This window comes from Cupressus sempervirens, chromosome 6 (genome assembly GCF_028749045.1).
Source record: "Cupressus sempervirens isolate cs-2001-9-10 chromosome 6, ASM2874904v1, whole genome shotgun sequence".
In the NCBI taxonomy this organism is placed as follows: domain Eukaryota; kingdom Viridiplantae; phylum Streptophyta; class Pinopsida; order Cupressales; family Cupressaceae; genus Cupressus; species Cupressus sempervirens.
The window spans coordinates 468,052,245-468,064,754 of record NC_143123.1 but is presented as its reverse complement, the minus strand read 5'-3'; the positions used below and the strand labels follow the sequence as shown (position 1 = coordinate 468,064,754).

General features: G+C 37.4%; 1 protein-coding gene across 5 annotated transcripts in view; it reads left to right on the top strand.

Moving 5' to 3' along the window:
- LOC149553079 (Protein phosphatase 2C family protein) overlaps positions 1–12,510 on the top strand; it is a 268,679-nt gene that overhangs the window by 131,915 nt on the left and 124,254 nt on the right. For all 5 annotated transcript variants that reach the window (XM_089788589.1, XM_089788591.1, XM_089788587.1 and 2 more), the window contains one exon: positions 7,514–7,678. In XM_089788589.1, coding sequence (XP_089644715.1) covers positions 7,514–7,678 — 165 coding nt within the window. The remainder of the gene's footprint in view (positions 1–7,513; positions 7,679–12,510) is intronic.

The window sequence follows — 12,510 nt, the reverse complement described above, 5'->3', positions numbered from 1 at the left end:
CAGCCTCATTCCCATTGTTGCCGTGTCCATTATTACCATTAATGTTATTCTCAGGACCATTGTTGTTGCCTTGGCCTTCATGGTTATTGTTTCCCCCATTGTTATTGTTTCCCTCATTGTTATTGTTTCTGTTGTTGGCATCACCTGGATTAATAGTTACACCCATCTGTCTAGCCATGAGCTACAACATCATGTCCATTCGCCTATTTTGTTCCTGCTGCATACGTTGCCCCTGCTCTAATGTATCCAGTAATTGTCTGAACATTACGTCCCCCTGATTTGGACCAGCATCCCGCCTCTGCCTAATCCTGTATTCCTGTCATCTCGATCACCCATATTGTTGTCCTGATCAAAGAATATCTCCTCTGTGTCTGTATGGCTGGATTCAATGTCCCTCTGCACGGATGTACTAGACTGTTTGCTTTGCAAGTCTGAAATCCTATTTTGTCTTGCTCTGGTATCGCGGAAATTATAAGGCCCTTGTCGCATGCTCAAACATAAATGTTTAGCCTGTGTTTTTTTTATTTCTGATTTTAGTGTTTTGACATTTCGTCAAACACTTTTCCCTCTATCCGGCTGTTCCAAATTCCCTATAAGACCTCCACAGGTTGGCAGGACTTATAGCTCTGATACCACTGTAATGGGCACCCCTGAATGTCCTAAAAAACTGAACCAAATTGCTGAAAGGAATTTTGTCAAACAGTTTGCATTCAACCTCTTATTTCTCCGTTTAATGTTTTAAACCCCTTATAACTCCGGAAATCAAATGTTTATTTGTTTGTTGTGTTTTGTGCATGGAATTGGTATCATACAACATAAACAAGAAAGAAACTACAATAATATGCAAAGTGGAAATGAACTGCTGCTAATAAAATGTTATTTTCAGAATTCATAAAACCAAATACATGGCAAATTTATCAACTCACTAATTACTTCAGCAGTATTGATATAATATTCCAGCCCATGCTTTCGAACTTGCTGCTACAGTGCTTTGTCCTTCAATCAGTCCACTACCTTCGTAATATCATTCCCTCAAAGCGGCATAAGCGTCGAAAAAGTAGTGAAGAAGATATGGGCAAAATACGAAATCTGCCTATAGCTGGAAATGCAACTAAATTGCCTGATAATGTAACAAAGAATTCCAAAGGCCAAACCCCAAGGGAATGACGTCTAGAATGTTACAAGAGAGGATAGACGTCCTCAAATGCCAAGAACGGAGCTACAACTCACACACCAATTTCTTCTCATATTCAACCTGGCTAATGAAGCCACAAATGCTTCCTTTTATTCTATTTCCAAGGGTCCGCTCAACTCATATGGGCAATGCGGGATAAAAGATGTGTAGTATATAAAACATATATTAAAATACCCCTTATGTCTCCCTTGGGTACACATCCCCATGAAATAAATATTAAAGTAACACTTTAATATTTTACAATTAAATTAGACGTTACTTTAATAAAACTTTAGGCATTAAAATGTATTAGCAATCGGACTCCGAATAATGTGAGTGATAGCTCATTGGAAAGCTCTCATCGAGGAGTATCAAATCCAATCACCAAAATTGACCTGCACTGTGTCCTGTTGACTTACTAAAAATAGTAAGTATGCCTGAAACTGAGTAAATCAACTTCGTTTTGGCCCAAACTGGAAATGACTAGGCCAAAACACTCTACGATCCCATTAAACCCTTCGTTAGCCCTCGAGACCATGTAGAACAAGGCTAACGCACACACACTTGGTCAACTGCTAAAATGGGGACATTACAGGATATCTGATATACGAAAGCTCACAAACACTCAACTAGACATGATGAATCAACTGATGCTTGCAAATTAGGAGTTGAACAGAAAGGATGTGGAAATAGCAGATCTAAGATTACATAAGGACTTATTGAAAAATGAACTGAAAACTGAGAATGAACTTGTGGAAAGATTCAACAAACCTAATGAAGCAATAAAATATTTTGAAGAACTAATGAGGTCATTTGGCAACACTATTGGTTCATGACACTCATCTACCAAGCAAGGAGAATCATCTAAGAATGGAGAACTGAAAAAAGCAAAGTCAAAAGGCTAATTAACATATTATCATTGTGGAAAACTTGGACATACTGCAAACATCTGCAGAAGAAAAAATTGTATGCAAAACCCTAAACCTAAATTTACTGGTCATTGTTTTTACCTCAAAAAACAAGGACATCAAATAGTTAAACGTAGATCAAGAATGAAGAATGCATCTACTACACCTAGATTTGAAGGCTATTGTTGCAATTGTCAAATGTATGGACATAGAGCATATGAATGCAGATTACAGACAAAATCCTATTGAACTAATCAAAGGCAAAATTATACACCTAACAATGTGTGTTCCAAATGTCACAAGTTTGGACATTTAAGCAAATACTGCAGGACTCAAGTACCAACAACAAATCATAATAGCACCAAGGGTAAAGGCAAAGTGGACATTGATAAAACAAAGAAGGAGATGAATTGAACATGGAAGAAAAAGGCAGAAGATGGAAATAGTGGAACAAATGGAGTTAAGATCACCCAATCCAATGGAGAAGGTGATCGTATCATCTCAAACTAAGCAAGAAAGATATGTAAGGAATTGCATATTTAATTGATATATCTTATATCAGTTCCTAACATAAAATGTGCTAAAGTTAATATTTGCATAAGTAAAGATGCATAAGAACAGATTTAAGAAAGGTCTAATACAAAATAATCATTTATACAGACAGTGTCGAACATTAGTAAAATTGTCTATATTGACTGAGCATTGCAATATGGACTGGGTACTTCAAGATGCTAAATTGGTGTAAAGGCCGAGTTAGATGGAAGAGACCGAGTTGTATAGTGAAGACCTAGTTCAAAGGGATAATATCGACCGAGACTACTGGCTTCTACCTACTTGAGTACACAACATTAATGGAGACTCTAAATTGAACAAAAGAAAGTATATATTGAGATTTGAAGACATCGTTTGATACCTTGCATACAGATTACTAGAGCACAGAGTGATTTACAAAAGAGGTCCTAAGGCAATTAAGAAAAAATTTGAGACAGAAGCGTGATCCAGTAAAGATTTGAGTGGTGTCAAGTTATTGAGAGAGAAGAAGTTTTGAACCCTAATAGATAAAAATGGCAGCTAAATCATCAACAAGAAGGAGTCAAGGAGTAGAGGTTAGTAACATTCAATTGGTGAGGAGTGATGCTTGGCCTCCACCAAAATTCAGTGCTATTCCAGAGATTGCAATGAAAGGCGACTCAATGGGTGCGTTATCTTCGATACCACCTAAATTAATCATGATACACAATGTGTGAAGTTGCTACAAGTGCAAGATTGGGGAAGTTGGTGACTGCAAGATTCGAGAGGCATATGAGAAATTGTGTGGTGAAGGAGTTTTGAAGGACAAATTCAAAATTGTTGAAAAGGAAAGGGTTAACTCATGCCCTAGAGTTTCCAAGGAATTTTAAGATCAAATGGATCAAGGCTATATTGAGCAGGATCCATGATATGAAATTATGGCTACACAATGAATAGTTGAGATAACCAAGAAAATGATTCACAAGTTTACTGGTTATTCCACTCTACAAAATAAGAAAACAATGCGATGTCTGAGTCTTGAGAAAGTTGAAGCTAACATAGAAGCCGAGTGGAATGGATGAGGGTTGTCCATCTCAAACATTTATAATTCATTGATTGAATTTGCAGTAAGAGTGCTTCCTCACAAATTCTACCAATCAAGAGATTGAACAGTGTGCTGTGTATGGCAATGGACCAGGCATGGAAAATTGTCATGAAAGATCATGAATATGATCTTTCCGAGTTGCAAAAAATTCAATTGGCAGAAAACCTATTATCTATCAGAAAGGCAAAGAATTCTACATGTAAGTTTGGATCTCTTATCATGTGTGTTTTCTTTTATGTTTAGAAGTATTTTCTTGGTATTGGCAATATTGTTTGGGAACAAGGACAACCAATGATAAATCAAATCAGTGAGCACATAACTCAATTAGGAGTGAATTTTGAACATATCATGGATACATATTTTGAGGAATTCAAACAATGAATGATGAGGTTGAGAATACCAAAAGAATTGGTAATGAGACATTACAATGATGTTTGCTTTTTAGTGGACATAGATAATACATTTGTGCAAGTAGTAAAGTTGACGAAGGCATGGCTACAAGCATTTGATTATGAAATTGATAGTGATACAGGAAGTGCAAATATTGTTGCATTATTAAAGGAAGAAATTGATGCTGAAGCTAAACCTTCCAGAAAATATGAAGAAGCTAAGACAAGAATTACTGTTGACACCGAAATAGCTTCCAAGGAAAAGAAAAGAAAGAGAATGATTGTAGACCAAGAGGCAAAACTAGGTGCACAAGGCAAAGGCAAGGAACCTTTGCAGCTCACTCAAGGTCTTGGAGAAGATGAAGAAATAGATAGAGGCGACAAGGAAGAGGAAGAGGAAGAAAAAGAAGGAGATAAGGGTAAAGCCGTAGTTGTTGTTGCACTAACCACCAAGAAGGTTAAATCTGTCAAGCCTAAATCAAAGAAAGTTGCAAAGAAAATAGTAGTGGCGCCCCTCTCTCCTCCACCACCAACCAAACCAAGGACCAGCACAACAGTAGCAAGAGTTGAGCCATCTGCAAAGAAAGAAGTAGTGAAAATCACTAAACCAAGCAGCTCTAGTGTACAAAAGAAGAAATCACAAGCCCTTGTGAGCCAACCAAATAGGGGAAGACTGGTAAAGGTTAAAGTTGAAGTAGATCATGTAGAGAGGACAACATTAGATGAACCAGTCACAGTACCCAAAAGAGAAAAGAATATTGATAAGGTATGTGGCGACCTAAGAAACTCTGCAGGCTTATCCAGCTTAAGATTTGTAAAATATGACACATTGGATAATGCTGATAGAACAAAAGTTGAGGAGGCCATGATAGATATGATGGCAAGCAATGAATTGGCTCCTAAAGAAGTAGAAAAGAAGATTCTTATTGATTTGTTCAATAGATTAAAGAAAAGAGGGAAACATGCATCACTAGTAGAGAAAGATATTAGAGAAGGCACATTAGCCAAGGTTATGCCTAACCTATCAAAAGAGCAAAAGGAAACATTTTTTGAGAAGTATAGGAACCGATTTGTTCCCAAGTTCGGAATTTTTATGATTCTACAAAATGAGATTGAAGTTGTAGTTCAACAGAATGAGTTACTATGGAAGAGCTTTTTTGGTCTCATAACTAAAAATGTGACACAGGAAAAAGATATGGAGACAGTAACCATTCAGGACGACTAGAGTGATGAAATGAGTTCATGTGTGCTGAGTCCGCAAGGCAACATTTCACCAATTCATGTTGACACCCTTGACACTCCAGTTGTTGAGCAAGAGAAGCCCTCAGATGCAACAAAAGAGGAGCAAGCGGTAGAGAAAACTAATAAAGGCACCAGTATAGACATTTCTACCAAAGGTCAAGAAGGGCCAAGTGTGTCAAAACCTCATGTTGAGGAGAATAAAGAGGAAAATAAAATAGTGCCGAGTGCTACCATTTCTCTAGCACTGATAAACAAGCAAGACCGATTGGTGATACCCCCTCACCATCTCCTAAAGCAGTGTCGAGCAGTAGCACTCCTTCACCTTGCAAGGAGAAAGTAATAAAGGACAACTCTTCAGATATTCAAGTTAGTCTGGACGAAGTTATTGAGATGCCACAATTGGATTTGGCAAATCTCAGTCTTAAGCAAACTATCATGTTGCAAGAGATTTTTGTGAAGAAGAAGAAACAAGGAGAGCTAAGAAGAGAACATCAACAGAGACAGGTATTACATGATGTTAAGGACATTTTTGTAGAAGCATTTGATATATAGAATTTTGATGGGCAAGCCCCAATCATTTGTCAACTTGCAATTATTCTTGAACAAATAAATGTAGGAGATATAGAAACAAATGAGAGATTGATGGCTTGGTAATTTTTTAACTTGGCATTTTTTCTTTAAACTATCTGTGAAGGGTAATTTTGATCTTAATTATGAACTCTTGTTTATCCCCTTTTCATTATCCATAAGGGGAAAATCGACCCCTATAGGGATAAGTTTAATTCCCCATACTTAATATTTTTCATTCATTTATACTAAGCCTTCAAGGGAAATGGATCCTCATCTGGGCTTGGGAAGATTTCATGTTCATTTGGAAAAAAAGACATTCTTCTTGCATCGGTATTTTCTTGACTTTGGAGCTCAAAAATTTTCAAGTGTTCGCTAGTGGAAAAATTATTTTCATCGGCACAAAGGAGAAAATCCATATCCATTTGAACAAGATAATTACCTTAAACTTTTCTAAATATAGAGCCCTATAGGAAAACCGATCTGCATATTGGCCTTTTAACTTTGTTCCTTGCTCTTGATATTTAGAAGGAGAAAATCGACTCTCATCTTGAAAAATCTTATTGCAACTATCTCCTCATGAGTGGAAAATCGATTCCTATCTTGATTTTCATGATTTTTCAAGGAAAAGTTATTCATCCACTGGGACTTTGTGCATTTTGAGTGTAGAAGTTTTATTTCGATCTAGATTTAGACAACTTTAACTGTGAAAATTATGTTTCCATTGGGATAATGAGCAATTTGAGAGTGAAAATTCTATTTCCATCCAGATTTAGACCATTTTAAGAGTTGAAATTCTTTTTCCATTGGGATTTTACACAAATTAAAAAAAGAAGATTTTTGTAAGGTTTTTTTGACATCTAAGTATGTAAAATCAAGTTTAGCAAGGATTTTGAAGCCCTTGTGCATAAAATATCGCTTAATTATATATTTTGGACTGTTTGACTAGCCAAAAATAGTAATACACTCAGGAATTTTATCTCAACCCATTACATTTTTTCCCTATGGAACCTTAATCTGGACACTCCTATCTTCATTTGCAACCCGACAATCTGGTCACTTTATCAATCCTTGACCTTTTGAGCTCTGAATTGTCACCTCAGCTAGCCAAAACTTAACAACTACAAGCAAAAAGAGGGGTTCCCCATTTGCAATGAGGCAATGGTGTGAAAGCCTCACATGTCCCAATAGTAATAGAGGACGAGATTTTATGAGAAAAATCAGTTCGTTGGAGAATGCGGATGTAAATGTCGCTCTAATTCTCAAGAAAGAGAGAATCTGTCAAAATTTTGTATGGCTGAATATTTTTTTACTCAGTGATATTTTATGTTCATTCAGATTTTACTGCATAGAGCATGTGAAAATGTCTGACATAGTATAGTAATTATTATCTTGGTCTACAAAGAATATAATATGGAATTCATTGTATACTATATTCATTTTTAATCTGTGTATATTGATTGGCTATCCTGGTTCTCTATATAGTATTAAATATAAATATATGCACAAAACATCCAGGCTTGATGGTATGTAGTCATTGACCTCTAGAATTTGCCACTCTGTATATATTCATGTTTTTTCTCATTTGTGGATGTATTGGTTTTACCTCTTGATGTAGGTTTTGATTGCCAACATTGGAGATGCAAAGGCTGTCCTTGCTAGGTCAACTATTCATAATGAAGATGGAAAAAACCTAAAAGAATCAAGTTGTCCATCGAAAGCTATTGTAGTAACAAGGGAACATAAAGCAATCTATCCTCAAGAGCGTGCAAGGATTCAAAAGGTAAGACAATATTGTTTTGACATGATGGAAATACTATATTCCTTTATCGGAAAAAGGATAATTTTTCTGAAAATCGTTTTTGTTTAATGTGGTAAAGAACCTATGTAGTGCATGGTTGATTCTATTGCAAAGAAAAATTGAATGTTACTAGTGCTCAAGCCTTTACTACAATTTTTAATTCTTTTGGAGATAAATAGTGAATTTCAAAGAATTATATATGTTTTAATGATGTATTCTTAAATGTGATGGTCCTCATAATAAAATATTTGGACTGCATTTTTATCATTTATATTTTTGGATGTGGTTCAAGATATTTTAAATGTTGGCGGTGATTGTATTTTTTCGAGTAAATTGTGTTTTTTTAGTTAAATAGCAATGTAACAAATATAGTTCTTAGGTACTAGTTGTTGGTTGCCAATGGTTGGCACTCTTAGCCAACTGTCAAAGTCTGGAGACATTATGATTATACAAACGTTACAGTGGATAATAAAAATGTCTTTTTCCCAAACTTATGTGTTGTATCTTATTTACAGAGTTGAATATGTTCATAGTTTATATTCTTGTTTACTCTGAATGTTAAGCATACACCCCATAGGGAGTAAACATTTTGGTGATATGTTGCCTATTTAAACCTAGATCTCTTATAATAAGTCAATAGGCAAGATGGAGGAATAATGGGGCTCATTTGAGCAACAAGTTTTAGTAACCGACAATGGCGTCAATGACAAGAAGGAAGAGACATGGGAGGATCAATTGATTTGTTACACATGTAGGATGTTTTGTCAATCAGTACATGTAGAGGGAATCTTGGAAGTGGGAAGTGCTTAAAGGCACGATATGTTGTGGTCTACGATCTTATAGGAAGTATTCCAAGGTTGTTGGCTGGAAATTTGATTGAATTACAAGAACATTGTGTGGAAGGGAAATGAAAGAAACAGTGGCAGAAAATACTACTATGGTACGAAAAAAGGACTTGTAGGGAGGAGGAAGAGCTGGATATTTGCAGATCCCATACCCTTGAAAACTAATGCCCATACAACCAAACAAGGACTGACATATGACATATAACGAAGCGGGGATTGGGGGTGCAATATAAAGATCTTTCCATTTGAAAAAAACAAAATGAGAGGAGAAGACGATTACAAGAAGTCGTTAAAAGAGTGGAGAGTCCAACAAAAAGAAAGAGCCACAGTGTGAGTCAAAGCCGTACTCGAGAGAGGTTAAGATAACACACGTGGAGTGAGTTGGAAAAGGTTGTTAGAAACCTACCACTTTGGATTGATGAAGCAAGTGAAGATCTCACCAACCGGGCAAGTAACCAACTGGCACACTCGCATCTAGTGAAGACTCCAAATGTCTAGACAATACTAGTACCACAAGCTCGCTTGTGTAGTCAGATGAAGGGGGGATAGAGGAAGCTACAAATCAAGGTTGCTAATTTTTTTGAAACTACCTTACATCATATCTAGAACTTGTCCCTCTAAGAAGACATGGAAATACAGGGACTAGATACAAAGACTTTGAAGAGGAGGGAGCATAGACACGAGAAAGGTGATCGAGGTGTGGATAATTTGGGAGAACGTGTAGAGGAATCACATATGGCTCAGGGTGCAGGCAAGGCTCTAGAATGTGGCCGAAAGAGGAAACTCCATTTTGGTCAGATACAGAGTACTTGTTAAGCAAGAATGATGAAGAAAACCTAAGAGAAAGAAAATGTCCCCAAATTCATAAAAGATGGATTAGAGGATCCCATATGCCATTGTAGGACTTTCATGTCAATATGGGAGCCTAATGGCGAAGATGGCCATGATTATTGCTCGAAGACATTTCTTGCCACATTATGGGGAATTGCTATTGATTGGTACACAAACCTACCAAGAGGGAGCAAAGCATCACGAAATGATTTCAAGAGGGCATTTGAAGAAAAAAGTTAAACTGTTGAGACATGAATACAAATAGTAGGAATTTATAACATAAAGGAAAAAATGAGAATGTACAAGACTACAATCGTAGAAAGTGTTGCTTCACAAGTTGGCAAATCAGCCATCTAATGGGTCAAAGAAGATATGGTTCATTGAAGGGCTCATTCCCTTTTTGTGAAAAATGATAAAGGTGGTGCCCCCATTCTCATACAATAATGCTGTAATGTCCCCTCTTTAGTTCGACATGGCATTGATCATGGATTTGCCTATTCCAGACTCTCGTAGGCAAATGGTGTGGAAAGAGAGTCAATTCTGCGGATCAGATAGTCATATCTTGCTCTTGAAGAAGTGTTAAGAGGTTATATTTTATCATTATGTGATATTGGGGCCCACATGTTATAATTTTAATTTGAGTTGCACTTTTTATTTTATAAAATTACTTTATTATAAAAAAGTGCATTATAATGAGAAATTATAAAGGATGTTTCTAGAAGTTCTAGCAACTTCTTAGAAAAGTGAATAAATAGAGGGCTGGGCCTCTCATTTGGACATGCTTGGATTGGAGAACTCTTCTACTTCTTCATTGTGAAGACATTTGTGGACTTTGGATCTGCAAATTATTCGATCTTTGGGAACGAATCACTCCCTTGGATTGGCGACTTTGAGGGTGTGAAATATCACCTGAATTGTTGCATAATTGGAGTTGGTATTCAGCCATCTCATTGGAGCTTATTGAGAATTCATTGTTAGGGTTTGTTTTTGGTTGGAATAAGGATTTCAGATTTGCCCTATCATTGGAGAAGCATTTGACAAGAGTTTGAAGACAGAATAAGTGCATTTTCAGAATTGGCAAAGCAGGGTTCGGAACCACATAATTGCTCATATCTCCTCAACCCCTTGGAGTTATTTTTTATGGTTTTACAGGGTTACTACCTAACCCTAGGCGCCCATTTTCCTTGCATTTGGGGGTCCCAAAACCCTAACATTATTTTATTTCAGCAGCCGTACAAGTACGGCCTGGTACGCCCCTGCTAGTTTGGGCAGCAGCAGCAAATTAAGGACAGTTTGGGGGTGAGGTTGGAGGTCTTAATCAACGATCTGCAGCAAAACGTGGTGTTCTTCCATAGTTCTTCAAACCAGGTTCTTGCATTCTGAAATATATGTCAATTTTGGGTAAATTTGCTGTCATACAGTCATTGTAATAATCAGTCCAGAAATTGGTAATAAAATAATTTCAGAATTTATTGCATTGTAATTGAAATATAGTTCAATGGCTTTATATTTTGTAATTCTGTGATTATATTCTGAAAGTATCAAATCTGAAATTACCATATTCTGAATATTGTTACTGTTACACGCCAAGTGTTTGACAAAATTCCTAAGTTCAGTTTGAGGGTTTCTGTGGCCTTTATAGAGAGGGTCATTAAAGTGGTATCAGAGCCGGAGGTCTCGAAGTCGAGACCCGCGGAGTGTGGTGGGCTGTGATGTCCCCAGAGTGGGCCCCTAACGGAAGGTGACGTAGGTCTGTCCGTGCGGTTTGTCACTACCACATGTCCGAGGTCCTCGCCAGCAAGGCTATCCTGGGGTTGCCCCCTTAACGCAGGGAGGTGTTGTTTACTAACAGTCCGGGCTTTTGGTTACTAACGGTTACTAAGTTCCGGTTATGTGGCACGGAACTTACACCCAGCACTAGCTATCACCCACAAACCGATGGTCAGACAGAAATTGTGAACAAATGGGTGGAAGGGTATTTAAGGAATTATGTGGCAGCTCAGCAGCGAGCTTGGGTCAGATGGATATATCTCTGCGAGTATTGTTACAATACTACATATCATATGACTATACAGATGACACCCTTCATGGCACTTTACGGTTATGAAGCACCTAGTTTCTTGGATTTGTTGTTGAGCGACAGCCGGGTACCCAGTGCAGGTGAATTATTACAGGAGAGTAAGGATATAGTTGCTACCCTCAAAGACAATATTGCAAGAGCTCAGAACCAGCAGAAGCAGTATGCAGACCAGAAGAGAACTGAGCGTAGTTTTGAGGTAGATGATATGGTTTACCTCATGTTGCAGCCATACAGGCAATCTACTCTTAAGAAGAGTGGTGCAGAGAAACTTAAGCCACGCTATTATGGACCATTCAGGATTATCAAGCGAGTCGGTGAAGTGGCTTATGAGTTGGAGCTTCCCGCAGACAACAGAGTGCACAATGTGTTTCATGTGTCACGCCTCAAGAAGGCGTTGGGTCAGAATGTGGTGCCTTCTGCAGTATTACCTCCTTTAGACAATGAGGGAAAATTGATTTTAGTACCAGAATCCATCCTGGAGAGCAGAGAAAAGCAGCTTCGTAGAATGGTGATTAGAGAATACTTGGTTAAGTGGAAAGATTTACCTGTTGAGGATGCTACTTGGGAGGGGGAGGCTATTTTGCAGCACCCGGTGTTGAGATTGCTTGAGGCCAAGCAATTTCAGTAGGGGCGGACTGTAATGTCCCCACTTTAGTTCGACATGGCATTGATCATGGATTTGCCTATTCCAGACTCTCGTAGGCAAATGGTGTGGAAAGAGAGTCAATTCTGCGGATCAGATAGTCATATCTTGCTCTTGAAGAAGTGTTAAGAGGTTATATTTTATCATTATGTGATATTGGGGCCCACATGTCATAATTTTAATTTGAGTTGCACTTTTTATTTTATAAAATTACTTTATTATAAAAAAGTGCATTATAATGAGAAATTATAAAGGATGTTTCTAGAAGTTCTAGCAACTTCTTAGAAAAGTGAATAAATAGAGGGCTGGGCCTCTCATTTGGACATGCTTGGATTGGAGAACTCTTCTACTTCTTCATTGTGAAGACATTTGTGGACTTTGGATCTGCAAATTATTCGATCTTTGGGAACGAATC